The sequence below is a fragment of the Setaria italica genome, chromosome I, assembly GCF_000263155.2.
Source record: "Setaria italica strain Yugu1 chromosome I, Setaria_italica_v2.0, whole genome shotgun sequence".
NCBI lineage: Eukaryota > Viridiplantae > Streptophyta > Magnoliopsida > Poales > Poaceae > Setaria > Setaria italica.
In genome coordinates, this window is record NC_028450.1 from 1,490,566 (window position 1) to 1,513,349 (window position 22,784).

Below are 22,784 nucleotides of genomic sequence, written 5' to 3' on the forward strand. Positions count from 1 at the left end.
ACTGACAAAGAAGAAGGAGGTTGCCATTGCTCCCACAAGGCGTTCATCAAGGCTCCTCGGGATCAAGCACAAGAGCTAAGTGGAGAAGACGCCCGAGTACTTGCCGGCTGACTATGGAGGAGATAGCGACTGGGAGGACGATAGGAGCCCCGGATCGTCGGGTGCTGCAGGCCATGATAATGAAGAAGATGCCAACACGTACTAGGATTGGGCTGATGAGATGAAGAAAAGCAAGGAGGAAGAAGAACACCATCAAGACAAGGGCAAAGAGAAGGATCTAGAAGATGACGGGCCAAAATTGGAGGAGCATGATCATACGTGTTGTAGCGCTTGTAGGAAGAACATCCACTACCTCTTCGACGTTGTTGACGACATCATGGAGGCCTTGCAAGCTCTAGATTAGAAGGTTGAAGACATTGATCACCGTCAGGAATATGACTTCAAATTCTTGTAGAGGAACATGAGGAAGATCTTCGGGATTGGTGGTAATATGAGGAAGAAGAGAGCTAATGGAGAAGGAAGCAGCAAGCGTCCCGTGTGCAAGCAGTACGGGCAGTGTCACTAGTGCATTTATGAGTGTCTCTCCCTTTGTACTTCATTCGGTTATGATGAGAACGTCATAGATTTTAAGCGTGGGAGGGGGGAGATCGCCGCTTGTAAGGAATTTTTGGATCTAGCTTGGTCGAGTCAAGTCGTGTGAGAGTCTAAATTAGTATTTTTATTTCAATCAAAAGTAGATAAAGTAGCAGTCTTCTTAAGCTTCTAGGAAGACTTAGGCCTAGATCGCTACTTTAGTGTCTTTATGAGAAGAAGCATGAATAAATCGAGGATCGTGCAAGTGTTTTTAGTATCTAGCTTTGCTTGCTTGTCCTTTATTTTATCTTTACAATTTTGGATCATGAGCATTGTCTTGAATTCTAAATCTTAGTTATGGAGTTTAGTAATTGATTTGTTTATGCAGTACCCATGCTTTATGATGATCAAGTGCTTCAATTTTGATTATGCTTTATGAGTAAGGCTTGAATTGGAGGTGATCTAAAATTTTATTGCTTATCTAAAACGTCTGCAAAAACAAGATTGATCAAGTTCTTTAACTAGGTTGAGAGTTATTATTTATCCTAGCCAATGCCCAAAAAGATTTCTTCGTACCACCATAAGCAGATTTGACGCTTTGAATTGAGTTAGGATCTTTCTCTCTTAGTTTGCTTTAATTTTTAGCATTGATCATATCCTTTTACCATCTCTGATTTCTAGCCTCGTCAATATTCAGTAATGAGAGTTCTTCACTGGAAGAATCATATTTTCTACTGAATTCCTAAACTCGTACCAAATATTTCTCAATTTTATTACCTATTCCTTGAACACAACCCAATATTTGAAGATCTGTTCTGTTTCTAGTCGAGCTTTATGAAAAATAAGGAAAGTTACAAAAAAAAGAAATTTCACCAGAAAGTTGAGCCAGAGTGGAGGAAAAGAGAGGCCAGGCTGATCAGCCTAGTCCCCTCCATGCCGATCGGCCTAGGGCCTCCTTGCCTTGGTTTTCATGCAGCAAATTTCTGAAAGGCCTCTGGAAGGTTCTAAAACTAATTTTTATGGTGTGGTGTTCAAAGGAGGTTCGGAGAAGAGATTAAGAATAAAGAAAGAAAGGAAGAAGGAAAGAAATAATAGAAGAAAATGAAAAATAAATAAAGGAGGAGTTTTTAAGAGAGGTGCAAAGAAAAGATGAACTTGTTTATGGAACAGATTTTCATTCCAACCATGTGCAATCCGATGACAAGGACATTGCTTGTGCCTCAGAGTCACTATTTTATTTGCCTTTGCACATGTCCACCATTCTATATCTTCTCATCCTTGAAAATCTCACATTATGTTGATATTCTTATGATCAATGGCTTAGAAGGTAGGCAACCGCTAGAGAGTTTTCTTAATTCAATAATAGCTAGCTTTACCCAGGCTCCACAATATAATTGAGTGATTTTTGAGAGATGAGAGCTTGCAAATAAGTAGGATAGCCACCATTCACTTGAGCAACATGTAAGCACCTAGAAAAGGATTCTTTTTTCAATTTTTTTGTAGGGAGATTATTTTATGATGAAAGAAAAACCCTTCGAAAAAAGCCAGAAAGTAAGTGTTAGTTGATTCTTGAAGTTACTTGGTCTTAATAATAGCTGTGGGGAATCTTTGCTTAGATAAATCTTTGAACACCCATACTTTGATTATCTTTGCTGCTCCTCTGACCTTTTATTTGAAGGCTAGGTACTTGACTCGCTTGCTCAGGTTTAGTTCAAGATCATTTTTCAACCCTATTGGAGAAGTTTATAGTCACCTGATTTGCTCGAGGAGGAGCAAGAGCTAAGCGTGAGGGGATTGTTGACACTCGTTATTGACATACTTTTAGTGCTATTTAACTAGTGTTTTCATGCTTAATCTTATACTAACCCGCCACTTGGCACCTAAAATAACCCCATTATTGCATATGTTTTGTATTTTGGAGTATATTGTAATATGATAGGAAATACGACATAATCAAGGGTGTTTGCATAAAGAGCTTAATGGATATTTAGACATGGGTCGTCGAGGAAAGCTAGCACGAGGAAGGAGAGGACCAGAAGGGCTAGGAAGGGCCCAGGCCGATCGGCTTGGGACTCTCTGGGCTGATCGGCCTAGCCTATTCCAGAGCCCAATCGACCTCCCACTTCTTCAGCGTGAAGTTTACAATAATATCTAGGGTTTTTTCACCGATATTGACCAGAGCCACCGCATATGGGAGACTAAATACCCCATCATGAACTTCAAGGAAGAGGGAGTTGGAGAGAGAGAAGAAAACACCATGTAAACACCATCCACCGCCGCAACAAGGAGGAAAAATGGAGAGAAGATTGGATCTATGAGAAGCCACGCAAAGTGGATCGGCTTGGAGGTGCCCAGACCAATCGACCCAGGGCTTTTTTGCCCCCGTTCGTTGTCGTCTTCGGTCCAATTGATCTACAGGGAAATGTTTACCCAGAATTCTGTCAACATGTGTAAGATCATAGGGTAAAATCTTTGTTTAACCTCGGGGTTGTATGGAGACCTTGATTTGTAATCGTTGAACCTCTTGTTTAAGATCTATTTGTTATCTATCATATATTGATGATGCTCTTTCATGTAATGGCTGGCCAGCGCTACTTCCGGTTGCTTATTTTCTTACCTAGAACGATCATCATGCCGTATTCTTATTGTTCAATAATTGAGTACCCTCGTGTAGTGACAACGTGCGAGAGGAAAAGTGTTGGGCATGGTTCACATCACCTCATGATAACACTTAGATCTAGTTCTTTAATGCATGATGATTACATCTACAAGTGATCCTAGATCCCTAGGATAAGCGTTTTGTCTATCTTGTTTATATCCATACTCTCTATCCGCTTTAACCTAAGTTACTAGTTCTTTTGTTAGTCCAATCTTATCATATACAAAGAACCTTCGGTTACATAGATTAGTGCTTAGTTAAGCGTGCAAATGCACTTGTTCCAAAATTGATAAGCCTTGGGGGATTACTCTAAGGGAAGAGCTACAACTGATCCGTATGCTTGCGGTTCATAAATTGGCATGCTAACTGCCGTCAACAGGAATAAATTTCAAGTTAGAGGGCTCATGTATTCAATACATAGTCGAGTAATATACAACTTCAGGGCTACACTGAATAGTCTGAGTTCAATTAAAAAGAATGTATACTACTAGTTAATGTGCTTCATGGAAATTCAGTTTCCATTCTACTTGCATTGTAGCAATGCACAACAACTATAACCTATATGGGTTACTTGAGACTTTAGTGGAGAAATAATTTCAAATGATTATCAAATAAGCAATCTAAAGCAATTATTTACAATATTCAGTATGTAATTCTTTTATGTATTCCATGATATTAAAGTGATTACTACAGGTAAAAATTGCTACAAGCAAGTGGGCATAAGATGAGGTGAGAAAAACCTATATAGAGGTAAGAAACACCAATTTATTCAAATTGCCCTTGTATTCAGGAAACATTCTTGAACTAATGCTAAACTTCTGGTCTTGAAGCAAAAGGTAAGTGCTTACTCTTCAAGAGTGTAACCAAATTCTTCATGAATATAATTAATAATGCAACTTTTGTAAGAAATTCTATTTATTAATGGTTATGGTAAGAGGATGAAACTTCTTTGTCTCACTACATCTCCCCCTAAGCCCAACATCACTTCTGGCATATACATTATTTCCCCTCCACTTTATGTGGTTTATACAATTTCTGATTGTATAAATATTTCTATCTTGAGTTTATGCATATTCTTTGAGAACTGCAAAAGTGCCTACATGGCAACACAATATGATTCTTCAAGAAAATAATAATTTAACATAACTTCATGTTATGTATGAACTCAAATAGTTGACATACTTCCATAGAATTTACTGCTATTGTAAAATCGTAATGTCATGTTGGGAAGTAAATGTTTTGATTTCAATTAGCTAAAATAACTTTCAGAGTTATATAGAAATTTTTCTGGAAATTACATGGTGCTAGGCGTAAAATCAATATTATGTTTCTTTGAGAAATAATGGATTTCATGTCACATCCTACATTATTCATGCAATTTCTATAGGCACACTTCATGTGTTTTAAATGCATGAAACAAGTGCAAAATTAATTAAGTACAGTTACTCCATTCAATAGATAATTTATATAGTTTCCCAGAATTTTCCTAGCAAAAATATTTACCCTATTCACACAATTGCTAGGAAAAACATAAAAATATGACACTCTTAGGGGGGTATTATGTCTAAGGTTCTTCAAGATTGAGAGAGGTCATAAATCTAAAACCATTTTCTATGATTAAAGGTAATTTTCTAACTACTTTAGGGATTAATGGTTTAACTTTTAGAATTATATATCCATTAAACATACTAGAAAAAGTTAAATATGAGCCCTAAAGGGGTTTTAAAAATTTGGAGACCTCATATACCTAAAACCATGTTTCTATGGTTAAAGGCATGATTTATTGTATCTGTGTGCAATTATGACACTTATATCATAAAATAGAAAATATACTCTTATAAATATCAATTTACATGGGTTCAAAATGTAAAAAACATGTAAATTCTTAACGAGCCACAAAAACCGTAAATCTGAGGTATTTTCTGCTAGAAAATTTTATTAAAATAAGAGTTCAAACTGCAAGTTTCTAAGAGTGCGCTTGAATTCAATATTATTCCAGGGAGTTTTTCGCAAAATCAACCATTCAAGGTTTCTAATCTTATTTGTTCCCCTTGTGAACCCTTCATAGGCCAGCCCACATGGACTCGTTTGCCGGTATGAGGTCGGGTCAAACTCTAACCCGGACCCCTCTCCTCTCCCCCTCCTCCGGCCGTCTCACCTGAGCTAGCTACGGCAGCAGGCCGTACGTTCTTGTTAGCAGCACTGCAAGGCCTCGGGGTGATGACATGGCTGCTGCTAGCAGCGTGACTCGGCTGCGAGTGATGTCGAGACCGATGCGCATGCGGGCGGGTCTCGGCTTCAGTGCTAGCACGTTGGTGTATCCGGCTTGCGTTCAAGCAAAACCGGTAGCGGGTGGTGTGAGGAGACAAATTCGGCTTCGAGCGGTATTCGGCTCTAAGCAAAGCTCTGCTTCTGGTGGTGAGCTCGGTTGCGGGTGGTGTTCATCTTCGGGCAGGCGGTGGCACAGCTTCGGGCATGTGCTTGTGCTGGGCCGTCTTCAGGCGGTGGTGCAAATGCGGATAGTGGCGCACGGCTATAGTTGGCAACGGCGTGTCGCTCTCGCTCTAGGCGGCGGTGTTCATTGCAAATTCGCTTGGGACTTAAGCTCCCAGGTATAGTTGGCCAAACGGGCAGCCTGGCCTGGCCTGGCACGAGCATGATTTGGCCCGACACGTTTAGGCCTGCACAGTAACCGTGCCGGGCCATGCCAGCCCACGTGCTGAAGGAGAGGCCCAGGCATGGCTGGCAACCTTCTTAGGCAGGTCGTGTTGGCACGCTAGCCCGGCGGGCCTTACTAGCCTCCCCGTGCTCGTGCCAGCCCGCGGCACGGCATAAAAAATACCTTCACCAGAATTAGAATCATCGTACCAATTCGAATTTCACAGTTTGAAAATCAAATTCAAAACTAATACAATCAAATTCACAGCTTCACAATCAAGATCAAATTCACAGCTTCACAATCAAGATCACAATCAAATTCATAGCTTAGTTCATAGCTTGTAAAGGAAGCTCACAAATGCACAAGTTCACAATCAAGATCACAATAACACAAACACATTTGAATATTATTTTGAGATGTTTGCGTTGCTGCCTCATTAAAAACTTTTGTAGGTAAAAACTTACACCTCGTGAAAAAAGAGTACAGCCAGCTCATCAAAGTTCAATGTTCATTACATCAGACATTACAAGATTCACAACAGTAACACTAGAACACCAACATAACACCAACAGAACACCATTAGGCTTCTGGCTTGCTCCTGAACACCAACTGATCACCAACAGAGCAACAGGCTTCTGGCTTCTAGCCTTGATCACCAACAGGCGTCTAGCTTCTTCCAACATAACAGCAACAAAGGTTTTACTTTTTCAAGTTCAGGATACAAGTTCTCAAATGACAGGAAATGACAGAAATGGAAGAACCCTTAACGTTTACATTTAATCATCAAGATACAAGTTCTCAAATGATTCTTCAAGTTCAGGATCATCGACGGTATGCTGCAGTTTTGAATCTCCTTGCTCCCAATCCTTGATCAAAGCTAGGATCTCCACCATCTCAGGGGTCAGACGATGTCGCCGCTCCTCAATGATCCTGCCAGTGGTACTAAATACAGATTCTAAAGATATAGTAGAGACAGGCACAGTCATAACATCCCTAGCTAAGATAGAAAGAACATGATAGGATGACTTATGCTCATGCCACCAGTGCAATATGTTGAAGTCATCATCATACTGGTTGATAGTATTATTGTCTAGGTAGGCAGATAATTCAGAAGTAGCAGTAAGAAAGGCACCAGTATGAGCAGCTTGCAACAAAGCACTAGTAGACTGTCTCCTAGACAGGGAGGAGGAAACAGAACTAGAACCCAGGCCAACACCAAGTCTAGCGGCAGCATAACTAGATGAAGTACCTTGGAAACTAAAAATCTTACCCCAAGTAGTCTTCTTCTTACCTGTAGGCCTTGGCTGTATGGCCCTCTGCAATCTCACAGAACCATACTTAGCATCATACTTGGAAAAGATTGTAGACAATTCAGCTCTTACATCAGTTAAGTAACAAGAATAATCCTTTCCATTACACTGAGACAATAGCTGAAGAACATTGCTAAAACCAGTAATCTTAGCTCTATGATCCAATATAAATGCAAACAAATAAAATATAGGTATATCACACCAATAATCTAAGAACTTCAAATACTAGTGTTCAAGAAATTGTTCAAGAAAATATAGGTATATCACACCAGATAGAATAATAGTAGAATCATAGAATTGTTCAAGAAATAACATAATCTTTTCAGCAACATACTAGTGCAATTTTGTCAGGATTGTCTAGCCTTCAAACAAACCATATTGAGTGGTTATGAACTGATGAAATGTGTTCTTATGGGGCATTAGATGCTTGAGCATGAGATAAGTTGAATTCCATCTAACATCCATGTCCAAAGCAAACTTACGAAGGCGAACACCAACAACAATGCAATATGACTTGTATGCAGCAATACGTTGGTTAGAACAATTTAGGAATGAAATTGCAGATCTAAATGAACTAAGCATAAGCTTGAAAACATCAAAGTCAACCTTAACAATAAGATTAATAATGTGACAAGCACAACGCTGATGCAAAAATAGTTTTCTCATATAACCAGACAATGAAGGATGGAGCTTACCAATGATGCTGTAGTTTTGTACGGCCAGGAGCCGACCTAAACAGGCTGTGCCGACCGTTGGTTTCCCACGAGCCAAGTGGGCCAGGCCAGCACGCGTGCTGAGGCAGCGGCCAGGCACGGCCCGTGGTGTGGGCCGTGCCAGCACGGGCACAACGGCTGCCGTGCTGGGCTATGCCAGGACCGGGCCAAAAAAGCTGTGCCTTGGGCCGGCCCACGAGTCCCAGGTGGCAACATACGGCTGCTGGCCGTTTGGTCGAAAGCGGTGGCGTGCGAACCATGGAGACACATCTGCGGGACGCAATACAGCAGGAAGGCGACAGCATGCTGGCGGCGCGTGCAGGCGCTTCTCACCGTGCCTGTGGTGCTTTATGCACGCATGCAGGCGTGCGTACAAACTAGCTACCAGAGCTAAGTTTGGTAATCACGTATTATCTGCTTTTGTGTTGATAAGCATGGGTTTCTCCCGTGCATGTGTGTGATCAAGATCAATATGCAAGTTTGATCCATCCATGTCCGCGTTGGTTTTTTTAGCTGCCATATCTATGCCGATTGATGTGCGTATGATTGCAAGCTCACGTTATGCATATGGCGACCTTGCATGCCGCGTACAGTAGATTGAAAAATTCCTGTTCGATGGCCGGAATAAAAGGTCTAATCTACTGCACAACCGAAACAATTCATACCTTTGTTGTTTGGTGCCAATTGATCTACTCCACTTGCCGCGTAGGGAGTAGATACATACCGCATACGGTATTAGGCATGGTCGTAGACATGCTTGCTTGACGGCGAGTCGGTGCAGATCCGTTCGATGGCGACGTTGATGTAGTTGACGTCGTCGAAGTAGTCGTTGGCGAGAACAACGGCAATAGCATCGGCATCGAGCTTGATGGCGACTCCTCCAGCGTAGTCGACGAAGAGCGGTCGTACTATAACGTGTTGTAGTCAATATCTTCTCTCTCACGTCTCTCATGGCAAGTACAAGAACAAAGAAAAGATACAATATAGATGGAGCTTCTTTTTATTCCTCATATCGATATATTACAACAAGGGTACTCGTCTAATATATATACTCCGAACTAAGGGGGCGTTTGTTTCTTTAGCACCTCCTAATATTCCTGTCACATCTAATGTTTAGATACTAATTAGGAGTATTAAACATAGGTTAATTACAAAATCAATTGCACAGATGGAGACTAATTTGCGAGACGAATCTATTAAGCCTAATTAGTTCATGATTTGACAATGTGATGCTACAGTAAACATGTGCTAATGATGAATTAATTAGATTTAATAGATTCGTCTCGTGAATTAGCCTCCATCTGTATAATTAGTTTTATAATTAGTTCATGTTTATTCCTCCTAATTAGCCTCCAAATATTCGATGTGACATGAATTTTAACCACTACTAAAGATCCAAACACCCACTAAGTCTAAAATTTTGATAAAATTTGATAAGAGTCCAAAACAACCGGACAAGGACTAGAATTTCCAGTCCTCCCTCTGTAAGTCCCGGTTGTTTTACAAGTAATTTTCGACGGATACCAACACATCACAATCTCAGTACCATAGACAAATACGGTTGACCCTTAAGAGATACGATATCACTCAAATCAGCGGGGCCAGCCAGAATATAATACAGCATCGTCTGTTTTCTTCCACTGGACGAATAAGAATCCTTGTATTGTACTTGCCCGACGACCTGTTACTTGTGACGTTTTCCTGCTCCGAGAGAAAACACGCGGCTTGTACCATGACCCCGTTGCCGTTTCGCGAGCCCAAACTAAATGAGCAAGAACCTGGCAAATTCCCGAGTAACTTCTGTGCATTTCGCGAGTCCTACCATTTTAAGCCAGTCCCAACCCTCCACCTCAGATAGTTTTCATAGCATTAAGTATGGTGCCATGTAAGCAAAAACTGAGGTGGCAAGAGAGTTAATGAGAAGAGGTGTAAAAATACGAAGAAACCGGGTCTCATACAAGACATGGTATTGAGACGATCTTCAACGAAGAATAAGAGAGGGGAGAGAGGAGAAAAAATTTATTACGGCCCACGTCAAGAAATTATGAGTTAGAAGTGTAGTTTTTAAAGCTGATGTCTTTATAATTTGGCAAGATTAACACTATTTATGGACATCGTGAGTTGGGACTGGCCATTATCATATCCATCCGCCGGTGGAGTTGACCACCGCGTCGAGGTTTGAACCATCCGGTCAGGCCAGAGCAACGACGTCCATCGCCTCGCCGCGCCGTGCAGCTCGCCAAGCCATGGACGACTGCTGCTTCCGCGTGTACGGGCTGGTGATCGCCAACACGGTGTGCGTCGGCGGCACGGCCTTCCTCGTCTACGCGCTCGTCAAGCTCGCCCGGACGCCGCACAGCACGGGCGGCATCGTCGTCGTCTCCGTCTTCCTCGTCGTCTGGCTCGCCGTCAACGCCAGCATCTACCCGGCCTTCTGCGGCTCGCTCTTCCCGTGGTCCGCGCTGGGGCGCTGCCTCGCGTCGCCCCTCAGCGCCATCCTCTGGCTGCTCCGCTTGCCGTCGAGGTGCGCTCGCGCCGTGCGGAGTCGTCGTCAGAGGAGCGAAACCGGTGCCTTGCCGCAGTTCGTGGTGCAGAGCCGTGGGTACAGCATCAGCGTGCTTCCCCGGGAGCCGCCGGTGCGTGGCGCCGCCGCTGCCGACATCCCGTCGTACGAGCAGCCGGACGACGACGCGGGACACGACGGCGGCGGCGCGCCGGAGTGCGCGGTTTGCCTTGGCAAGGTGGAGAAGGGGGAGATGGTGAAGCGGCTGCCGGTGTGCCTGCACATGTTCCACCAGGGGTGCATTGACCCGTGGCTGCGAGACCACTCCACATGCCCCGTCTGCCGGTGGAACGTCTTCGCGTCGTTGCCGGGCCATGTAGTGTGACGTTCTTCATCATCTCGCCATTCTTTTAATCGGTGTGGAGCCATAACTTGGTAATGTTGTGTACTACGGCGACCTGCGAAATGTACAGACGAATACTGTTTTGTCATGTATAGGTTCCTGTAAAGAAATTAAAAGAAGGTATATAAAGAAGGGGTGATAAGTTTCTTAGATTGAGTGTTCTTTTGTTATCGAAAAGGATTTATCTTCGAAAGCTTCAATGAACTCATGATTACGTCAGGGATGTGTTCTCTCTCATTAGCCTAGCCGTTCGTTGCATTAGAGATCCTGAGCTCTGCCTCTCGACTTCTTCTTGTGATTGCATCTGCTACCATGTCTCCTTGAGCGGCGTCACTTTCTTCCTCAAAATGCAATTCGATCACCAACCAGAAATGCACGTCCAGATGTACAACAGTACAAGCGGCCGCGGAGCCTATCTCCACCGCTGATCTCGCCTCGGGCCGCGTAGTTGGCCCCACAATGCATGCCAGCGGTTCGGATTTTATATTCGAGTGGCCCTCACTTGGTCAAAGCCAAATGTGCCTCGCGCTCGAGCGCCGGAAGCGCCCGCCCCACGCTCGGATGCCTTCCCCCTCCCTTGCATCTCAAAAGTTACAGGGCACATCCCAAAATTTGCCTCGCGCGCGGGAGGCATAAAGGGCTCGGTATAGAGCTGGAACCCTAAATTCCCCGTCCATTTTCCAAACCCCACCTTCCCCATGAGTGCCGGTGGCGGTGGCAGACCTCACCCCAGTGGCCTTCTCAGTTGCAGTGCTCCCATGGTGCTCCAAGCCGATCGGTCGCTCCAGGAAGGCTCCGCCATACCCTCTAGCAAGAGCTAGCTAGAAAGGTGAGAAAGAAACATTTTCCTTAATGCAGAGTACAAAGGGGACAAATCACTATCTCAGATCTAGAATAGCTAACAACCTACGAATTCGAAACTACTGGAGAACCCTATCACCTCAGCCCCTCCCCACCCAGCGGCGAGCTGCCGCATGTAGGGGACTTGCTGAACTCTATCTCACGAAGCTTCAATGGTGTGGTACTGGAGAACTCTATCCCACCCAGCGCCCGACTTGCTGGAGATCCGGTAGGCGCCAGGGAAAGAGGAAAAAGACGAGTAGGGGATTGAACGAGATGGGCATCGACCATGGCCATCTTGTCGTGGGGAGGAGAGCTACAGAAAATGAACTAGATGGGGATGGCCATGAAGAAAAACAAACAGGTCAATAGGGGACTGGAGTGAGGCATATTTTTGCGAGGCGCCATTGATGCGGAACCGTAACACATTTTCCTGCGTGAGGGAGGGGTGAGGCAGGATTCTACGGAGCCAGTTCTGTCCTTTTTGCGAGGCGAGGCACAATTTGTTGTTGACAAAGTAGGACCCAATGGTAAAGAAAATGAAAAGTATAGGAACCTTTTTGCGTGCATGCCGGGACACTTTACCTCATCTCAAGGGAAGCCAATGCATGGTAGACGAAGGATAAGCAAACCGGTCGATTATACATCTGGTTTTTTTTTTTAACTCTGATTCACCAACACCCTCCTTGAAAACTAGGTTAAGCAATCAGCACCAGTGGCTAACCACGCTTGACCGTAATCTCTACTACTACTCCAATTCTTGGTTTCTTTCAGCAAAGTTCCAAACATACACCTTCCCTTGCACGAGCACGACTCACTATATAGCATGCATGATAGTCAGCTCATGTTGCTCGATCTAGACTGAAACTTAACCAGTTGCATAGTCCCCTAAATTTGCATAGCCTCCTAAAAAGGGGGACAAATTGGGTCAGCTCCATTGGGAAGTCAGACGACAACCGTCAGTGATCTACCGCAGTTTGCAGTGCCCAGACGACAGGGGTAGGTCGTGAACATGCTTCATAGGAGGGATCGGTTCACAATAGTACGCGGGTAGTTGCCGCCGCCGCGCCGACCCGCTGTCGTCAATGGCATCCCGGCGTAGGAAGTAGTGGGTCGGGGTGCTGGCCGACAGCACGTCGGAGTGCCCGTTGTGCCTGAGAGAGGTGGAGGAGGGGGAAGCGGCTGCCGGTGTGCGTGCACATGTTACACCAGCGGTGCATCGACCAGTGGCTGCACGTGTTGGAAAATTAGACATGATTAAATTCCAAACTAGATTTATCATGATAAGAACAAAATCTAGCATGTAATTCTGCAACATATTAGGCAACATCAAGCACAACATCATGATCTCATTAAACATGATGAAAGAACAAATTGGATCACGGCGTACATACTTAGCAGGTGCAGCCGTGATGACAAGTGGTGTTGACGGAACGACGACGGTGTTACGGACGGAGCGCAGCAGACAGCATCGAAGACGATGGTATGCCGCAACGCTGAACTTGGACGGAGGACGAGCCGTGGTGAAGACCTTGAGCAGTCGCGCGGAGCGCTTCCCAAAAACCTTATTCGCCCTCTCTCGGTACAGGATCACAAAAGCAAGAGGTTCCGGAGACCTACTCTCCCATTCGCCGGTGCATGCCGGCGCTCGGGATGGAGTAGACTATGGTGGCGGCGCAGTAGCGACAAGAGGCAAAAATCCTAGAACGATTAGATGTGTTTTTGGTAGAGGCCGATAGGTCATCTCACGTCGCGATCGTGATCTAAACCGATTAGGTTTCCATATATCTTGCTGACTTAAAAACCAAGTAACAAAAAATAAAACGGTAAAAGGAAACCACGCCCCCTCAAGGCTGGGGCCGGATTTTGGCGAACCATTCACGCAGGCATCGCGCGCCCGCGCCCTTCGCCCCGCCAGGCTCGGCAAGGCGTGGCGAGGCGAGCGAGCAAGTGCGTGTGGAGCTTTCTTCTCTCCCCACACACATAGCTTGGAGGAGAGAAGACACCTCCATATTTATGTTGACCATCCTCCTCCTCAACTAGCAACGTGGGACTAAAGGTTTGCACCACTTGCTTATGCCCACACGAGTTTTTGAGATTTATTTGGAATTTCTGAAATTTGCAATGGGCCAAGCCCATTATTCCATCAATCCCCCACCAGATCTCGAATGCCCATCAGAGATTTTGCATGTTTCTTACTGCTGTTTATATACCAGTGTTTCAGCAAGGACTGTTAAGTTGAACTCTTGCCTAGAGCTTCAAGCTACATTCATCCGCAACTTGACAATGGACTAAGCCTTGAATTGCAAGTTTTGTGCGGATAAGTTTCACTTAAAGTTGGAACTAGTACCTAGCTGCCAGTAGCCTACCCCGCGGGTGGAGCATATACGTCGTACTCCTTGGTCTCTTCATGAGCTTACTAGAGATCACCTAAGTCTCATAGACTGCGACGTTCTACAATCAGGCTCATATAGGTGTTCTTTCAAGAATGCTATGTAGGACAGTATCTTCGCTTAATCAAGCCAACAGAAACACATTAAAGGATATTGTTAACCTTCCTTTTAGCATTTGAGAGTGTTGCATCTTCACATAGAGAGGGTTTAATAATTACTCTCCTCAGTCAACCGACAACTTATTTTTCCCAAATCTTAATTCACAGGATCTCCAAATTCATAGGATCTCCGATCACATAGGTTGGGTTACCACAACGGCAACTTAAACGGGTCTCATACCCATCTCACTCGATGCACATTCTATCACATTCCGTGATAGCCCTTTTGTAAAGGGATTTGCCAGGTTTTTGTCTATTTGAATATAAGTCACACTTATTACTCCGGAGTTTCTCAACTTCCTGACAGATTTCAGTCGTCTCTTGACATGTCTCGATGACTTCGCATTATCCTTAGCAATGTTCACTTTGACTATCACTGTTTGATTGTCACAGTTCATAAGGATTGCCGGTACTGGTTTATCAACCACAGGAAAGTCCATCAAGAGATCACACAGCCACTTTGTCTCAATAGTGGTTGTGTCCAAAGTAGTGAGTTCTACTTCCATGGTTGACCTCGTCAAAATGGTCTGTTTGCAAGACCTGCATAATATTGCACCACCTCCAAGGGTAAACACATACCCACTTGTGGCATATAGGTTATCAGCGTCCGAAATCCAGTTCAAATCACTATATCCTTCAAGCACAGCAGGGTGCTCGGAATAGTGAATCCCATAACTCATAGTACCCACCAAGTAGCGCATAACCCTTTCAAATGCATCCCAATGATCAGAACCCGGGTTTGACATGAACCTACTCAATTTGTTCATAGCAAAAGATATGTCGGGTCTCGTTGCGCTAGCTAAGTACATGAGTGAGCTGATAATCTGAGATTATCTCAGTTGGTCTTTAGCAATTTTCTTGTTCTTTCTGAGTATCATGCTGGGATCATAAGGTGTTGGATAAGGCTTGCTGTCCATATAATCAAAATGGTTCAAGACCTTCTCCACATAATGGGATTGAGAAAGGGTAATCCCATTCTCATTGTTAATCAGCTTGATGTTTAGAATAACATCAGCTTCTCCCAGATCTTTCTATCAAAGCTCTTTGATAGAAAAGACTTGACCTCATTGATCACATCAATGTTTGTGCCAAAGATCAGTACGTCATCCACATACAAGCATAATATAACTCCTTCACCCCCACCATGATGATAGTACACACATCTATCAGCCTCGTTAATGACAAATCCCGCAGAAGTTAAAGTTCTATCAAACTTCTCATGCCATTGCTTAGGTGCTTGTTTCAAACCATACAAAGACTTCAACAACTTACACACCTTGCTTTCTTGACCCTTCACCTCAAATTCATCAGGCTGATCCATATAGATCTCCTCATCCAACTCTCCATTTAGGAAAACTGTCTTTACATCCATCTGGTGGACGATAAGATCATACGAGGCAGCCAAAAAAAGTAGTGCTCGAATAGAGGTCAGTCTAGAACCAGGTGAATAGGTATAAAAAAAGTCTTCACCTTCTTTTTGTGTGTAACCTTTGGCCACAAGCCAAGCCTTGTACTTCTCAATAGTGCCATCAGGTCTAAGCTTCTTCTTGAGCAACCATTTACAACCTACTAGTTTGCAACCATAGGGTCGTTCAGTGAGTTCCCATGTCCTATTAGAAAAAAATCGAATCCATCTCACTTTGGACAGCTTCTTTCCAATCATCTACATCTAGAGATGCATATGCCTCAGTGATGGACGAGGGAGTATTGTCCACAAGGTGCACATAGAAATCATCACCAAAGTATTTTGCAACCCTCTATCTCTTGCTCCTTCTAGGAGCTTCATTGCCATCCTTCTCTAGAACGTCCTCATGCTCATGCTCACCGGGTTCTTCAGAAGACTCAGCAAGTGCAGTAGGTTCAGGAACTATTTCAGCAAAAAATCTAGAATTGCTATGCATATCTTTCAAAGGAAATATATTCTCAAAAAATGTTGCATCATGAGATTCCATAATAGTATCAACATGCATATCAGGACCTCAGATTTAACCACTAAAAATCTATGAGCAATGCTCCTTTGAGCATATCCTAGAAAGACACAATCTACTATCTTTGGCCCCAACTTGCGTTTCTTCGGAATGGGTACATTAACTTTTGCCAAGCACCCCCAAGTACGCAAGTGAAAAAAGTGATGGTTTTCTCCCGATCCACATCTCATATGGAGTTTGATCTTTATTTTTGTTTGAAACTCTATTCAGGATATGACATGAAGTCAATAGCCTCCTCCCACCATGCCTTAGATAAACCGGCGGTATCTAATATGGAATTAACCAAGTCAGTTGGTATGCGGTTTTTCCTCTCAACAATCCCGTTCGACTCAGACGAATAGGGAGGTGTCCTCTCATGAATAATACCATGTTGCTCACAGAATTCATCAAAGATTTTAGGAAAATACTCGCCACCATGATCAGACCTTAGACGCTTGATATTTCTCTCAAGTTGATTCTCAACCTCAGTCTTATAAATTTTAAAGTAGTCTAAGTCTGCAACAAATAAATAGCAAAATCTAGTTGCATCATCAATCAAAGTCATGAAGTATCTCCTTCCACCTTTTGTCAACACACCATTCATTTCACACAGATCAGAATGTATGAGTTCTAGAGGTACCAAGTGTCTCTCCTCAATCGCCTTATGAGGCTTTCGAGGTTGCTTTGATTGCATACAACTATGGCACTTAGAACCTTTAGCAATGGTGAGGTTCGAATTAAACACATGCTGGAAAGCCGAGATATTAAACCAAAATTAATATGACACAAACGTGAATGCCAAGTACTCGCATCATCACTAACGTTGCCACAAATATGGTTCACGGACTTATTACAAAAATCTGCAAGGGAAAAGCGGAACAAGCCTCCGCAATCATAGCCTTTACCAACGAATTATCCATGTTTTGACACGACTAATTTATTAGACTCTAACACTACCTTAAACCCATCCTTGCATAGGACCAACTCGCTCATAAGATTCTTGTTGACGGTAGGGACATGATGCACGTTCCTCAACTGCACTATCTTTCCCGAAGTAAACTTCAAATCTACCGTACCAACACCATGAACACAGCATGTGACCCATTCCCCATCAGCACGGAGGAATCCTGGATGACTTGGTAAGAAGAAAACATGGAGATATCAGTACACACACTAACATTAGCACCCGTATGAAGCCATCAACTAGTGGAATGAAAACTAAAAGAACAGTAGGTAAATTACCGTACCGATCTCTAGTGTTGCCTATGGTCACCGTGTTGACATCCTTGGACCCATTAGCCTTGTTGCCCTTGTGGTCTGCACGATCTGGACAATCCTTGCATTAGTGTCAAGGCTCACCACAAGTGTAGTAGTTCATCTCAGCCTTCTTCTTCTTCTTCTTCTTGAAAGTAGTAGCCTTGACGACTTTGTTCTTCCCTTTGTTCTTGCCACGTGGGAACTTCTGCACCATGTTGGCGCTGGACTGACCTTGGCTCCTTTCTTAGCAGTATCCTTTTTTCGAGCTTTCTCCTCAACATCAAGAGACGCTATCAGATTTTCAACTGATATCTCCTATCTCCTATGTTTTAAAGAAGTGGCGAAGTTCCTCCATGAGGAAGGCAACTTTGCAATCATGCAGCCAGCCACAAACTTGTCGGGTATTGGACACTTAAGGAGCTCAAGATCCTTCACAATGCACCACACCTCATGCGCCTGCTCTACCACAGAACGGTTGTTCACCATTCTGTAGTCATGGAAACTCTCCATGAGGTATAGTTCATTGCCTGCATCTGCTGCATCCAGAGCATCCCACAGCACCTTCGTATCTGTCATGTCTATGTAGACATCAACCAGACGGTCAGAGATAACACTAATAATATATCCCACGAAAAGGTTATTGGCATCATTGAACTTTTTTTGCACTTCAACAGAGTGTTCGCCTTCAGGTTTGCCGAGCCTCGTGTCCCAGATGTTCATAGCATTAAACCAGAGACGGACCTTTGATTTCCACCTCTTAAAGTTCACACCAGTAAATTTTTTCGGCCTCAGTGACTCAGCAAAACCAGCCATACAAAAATCAACAGATTGCCTAAAATAAGATTTTTGGATTGTTGGAAAATTAGACAGCCGCATGATTAAATTCCGAACTAGATTTATCATGATAAGAACAAAACCTAGCATGGAATTCTCTAACATACTAGGCAACATCAAGCACAACATCATGATCTCATTAAACATGATGAAAGAACAGATTGGATCACAACGTACGTACTTAGCAGGTGCAGTCGTGATGACGAGTGGTGCTAACGGAATGACGACAGTGTTGCAGACGGAGCGCAGCAGACGGCATCATAGACGATGGTACACCGCAACGCCGGTCTTGGACGGAGGACGAGCTGTGGTGAAGACCTTGAGTAGTCACGCGGAGCGCTTTCCAAAAACCTTATTCGCCCTCTTCCGATGCAGAATCACAAGAGTAAGAGGTTCTGGATACCTGCTCTCCCGTTCGCCGGTGCACGCTGACGCTCGGGATGGAGTAGACTACGGTGGCGGCACAGTAGCAAGAAGAGGCAAAAATCCTAGCTCGATTAGATGTGTTTCTGGTAGAGGCCGATAGGTCATCTCAAGTCGCGATCTAAACCGATTAGGTTTCCATATATCTTGCTGACTTAAAGGCCAAGTAACAAAAAAATAAAATGGTAAAAGGAAACCCACAACCCCCGCAAGGAGGCTAGATTTCGACGAACGATTCACGCAAGCATTAAATGCCTGCACCCTTCGCCCCGCCTAATGAGGTGAGGTGAGCAAGCGCACACTTGTGAAGCTTTTGTTCTCTCCCACACACATAGCTTGGATGAGAGAGGACAACCTCCATATTTATGTTGATTGTCCTACTCCTCGACTAGTAATGTGGGACTAAAAGTTTGCACCACTTGCTCATGCCCACACGGACCTTTGAAATTTATTTGGAATTTCTAAAATTTGCAATGGGCCAAGCCCATTATTCCACCAGCACGGCCACTAAACGTGCCCGGTGTGCCGGTGTGACGTCTTCGCGTCACTGCCAGGCCGAGTAGTATGACGTTCATTTGGCCCTCATTATTTATCCCCTTTATTACTGTATTGATGATTCACGAGACCCATGGGTTGGCTGAACTTTATTGAGACAGTGACAAAAATACAGCTGGTTAATAATTGCAGATGTTGCTTTGACTTGGAGAAAACAAATTCGAGCTTCTTTGGCATGAGATGAAGAGGAGAAAGCAATCTTCTTCTTCTACACAAAAAGGGCACGCTCCCGAAGGTCTCATGTTGCAGTAGTTGAAGTGTTCGAGCTCAAACTTCGCATATGAAGCAACCAAAGAAAGAACTTGCATTTTTGTTTTGTGGTGTGAAGTTCCGCCAGTGGTGAACTCATCGTCTTCCAGTAACCTGAAGGAAAGGATGTTGTATTCTCCTGTGGAGCGTGTCAGCAGTCAAGGCTGTTACAGACACAAGGTATTGAAGTTCCAGTAATTCACGATTGGTGACATGAGTCTGTCGTGGGCGAAGGGAGAGCTGAAGTTCTTGAGCTGGCAGAAGTTTTGTAAACTGATGCACGGGGTTTTGTAATGTGGCTGAAAAGAGCAGGAAATAAACTTGAGCTGTGGAATGGTAAATGTAAATTTAGTGATCTGCAAGGGTGTTCTTTTATTAGATTTCAGAAACACGTAGTAGTAGCACAGCAGGACACAGTCCATCCTAAAGAGAACGAAATTCTAACTTTGTATGTGGACAAGCACATGTCCAGATACAAAGCTAGAATTGCATTCTTTGCATTCTTTTGGACCGAGGGAGTACTTGAACCATGACATAGTTGGATTTTGACATAGTTGGATTTTATTGGAACCATGACATGGTTGGATTTTACTTGAACCATGAAGTTTATCTGCACAAAGTAAACTTATGCATTTTTCGCTAAATCCTCAAAGATGTAATCAACAAAATTGTAGCCTCTAAATTGAGCTCGGACGGGTTGGATTAACATAACATACATGTCAATGCATCTGAATTCTTAAGGAAAACCAAATTAATGCAAATTGTTCGAAGTTCATAACACAGCAAAAATCTCACAGGTCACAATGCCCAGCGCACCATATCCGTCTTCTGAATCTGTAAACTAGCTTATTCTGTTTAAAGCAAGTAAGTATAAACTGCAGGACGGTGCAACGTCCAATGAAAACACCTTATTCTACTGGGGTGGCTACTCTTGAGTCTTGATGCAGTCCGTCACCTTCATATCTGCACCATGTTCTGGGAAGATGGGAGGCCAGACCATCACGAATGGAAGAACACGTATAACGAAATCATTGTCCGGGTTCCTCTGGTACACCTTCTTCACATTTCTGCTCTTGAGATGCATGTACACGATGACGCCAGTTCCTACGAACTCCAAGAACACAAACTCGGCGTTGTCCCCAACACCGACCACCGACACACCATCCTCCTGCCCGTCTGCCGGCTCGCAGTCCTGCTCTACGAGATGCCCACATGTCTCGAGCAGGGAAATGGTGTCCCTGAGTACCCAATCACCATTCCTGCTTCCATCATCTCCATGCTCATTCATTCTCTTGAGCCAGACGGTGAGCTTGTCTCCCTTCACATGGAAGAGGTAGAGAGCAGAGTCATCGCCCCGGCAAGAGGTAAGATTGCCGTGGTACTCAAATTCCACACCTTCCGGGAGATCGACGATGGAGAATCTCGCGGTGGCCAGATCCAGTGCGAGGATGTATCCTGCCCTGGTCAGCATGTAGATCTTACCGCGCATGAGCAGAGTTACCGTGAGGATCTTCTCCGGCGACCTAGCGAGATCAGCCAAGGCAGAGCAGTGGATGCTCCAGGAGCCGGCTCGCAGGACAAGTACCCTTGCATAGACCTTCTGGTTCTTGTTGCCAATGTCGACACGGTAGCATGAGGAGTCGTCACCATCATCGTCAGGGAGGAGCATGGCGTGAGGGCACTCGGCGGGCCAGGTATTGGATGGCTGCGGTGGGAACACGACTGTGTCTTCTCCAGGATGCCGCAGCGGTGTTCGCACAGCAGGGGCGAGAGCGGCGTGGATGGATTCGCCAAATTCGTAGAGGACGCCGTCGTTGCGGCAATCCCAAACGTTCAACAAGAGAGAATCCATATCAGGGAAATTAAAGTTGCCATGACGGAGTGCGACTGCAAGCTCCGGACATGAGGCATCAGGCATCGGCACGAACTCCGGCTGCGAGAAGTCATCGCTGCAGACGTAGATCCCCAACAGATGGGGTGATTGCTTTGCGCGGAAGCTGCGGATGATGGCCTGGTCGGAGGCGTTGTGGAGCCAGCGCTTGTTGATGATTGCAGCACGAACGAGGCAGGCGGGGCAGTCAAGGCGGAGAAGAATCTCACCTACAAGGCCATCGTTCGTGAGGACCTTCGCGGTAGAGGTTTCATCATCCTCGAAAGGTCGGAAACGCATCACGGCTTTGGTAGGCATCACTCTTACTTTGGGATTGTTGGTTTCTCAGCGGTTCTGTTCTTATTTCCACTTTAGGATGCCAAACTTATAGTGCCCCACTCTTACCATTGAATGGCAGCTGTCACCCAAAACAAATTATGTGTATGAATGCCGCAGGCCGCTGCCGCTTAAGCGCTACCTCCAAAGACAACTGTTTCACAATAATTCGGTATCCATGCCATGCCCCTCCTAAAGCATGCATAGCCGAATGGAAGATGTATATCTCTATCTCTCTCAAATAAATGATCTACATCCCTAGCCCGACCTCTGAGTAAGCATTAGGCCTTATGACACGTGTTCCATGGAGATCTAATACGTGTCCACCACTGCTAACACCAATTGTTGCCCCAGGTGGAGATCTAATACGTGTCCACCACTACTAACACCAGTTGTTGCCCCAAGGTGAGTGCTTGTCATGTAAGCTCTCTAAGTTTGTAATCACCGACTGACTCTGTTTGGTCTGTTGTCTCTCAAGCAAAATGCTGTGAAGGATTGAAAAGTTGAGTGCACACACCCTTCCTCGTATACTTCTCATACCACGATAAGTATTAGTTATGATTGGAAAGAAAAATGACAGCATCAAGCCACGCTCCCCAGAGGAGACGCTTGAACTTATTAATTGGATCCATCTGATTAAAAAATTTTGTGTACAAGGAAGATATGCATCTCCCTGTAATACATGCCACTTCTATATCTGAATTCTGATGGATTGATCTTCTCTGAGTATTTGTGTATCCTGTTTGGGCCGTCAACTCGTAATTTACTTGCATAGCATGTTTATATAGCAATGTATGACAATATGAGTGTACAAACATGATTGCTTTCCGTAATGCTTCGAATGTCTGCATCAAAACTGTTTTGTTCTGTATATATAGGTTATGTATTTTGCATGCTGTGAAGTCATCCATTTCTTCTTCGAAGATGGTAAGAAATTGACATCCCAATGTTCAAACTTTCTGAGCTGAACATTTCTATTTTCCCATCCTGAACTTTGATTTTGGTTTGGAACTTTGAAGGACATGCTAAAGAACGTTTGAACTTTGGAAAAGATGCAAGCATATGTTACAACTTTATTTTGA

The 22,784-nt window shown here is 44.2% G+C and overlaps 2 protein-coding genes across 2 annotated transcripts; one reads left to right on the plus strand and one right to left on the minus strand.

Moving 5' to 3' along the window:
• Positions 1-10,078: 10,078 nt before the first annotated feature.
• On the plus strand, positions 10,079-10,944 carry LOC101759108 (E3 ubiquitin-protein ligase ATL23). Its single transcript, XM_004954533.2, has one exon. It carries the CDS (start codon positions 10,161-10,163, stop codon positions 10,800-10,802), a length of 642 nt encoding a protein of 213 aa, XP_004954590.1. The 5' UTR covers positions 10,079-10,160; the 3' UTR covers positions 10,803-10,944.
• Positions 10,945-20,303: 9,359 nt separating this feature from the next.
• On the minus strand, positions 20,304-21,687 carry LOC101759517. The gene has a single exon (XM_004954534.3). The coding sequence runs from the start codon at positions 21,682-21,684 to the stop codon at positions 20,422-20,424; it is 1,263 nt and encodes a 420-aa protein (XP_004954591.3). The 5' UTR covers positions 21,685-21,687; the 3' UTR covers positions 20,304-20,421.
• Positions 21,688-22,784: the final 1,097 nt, after the last annotated feature.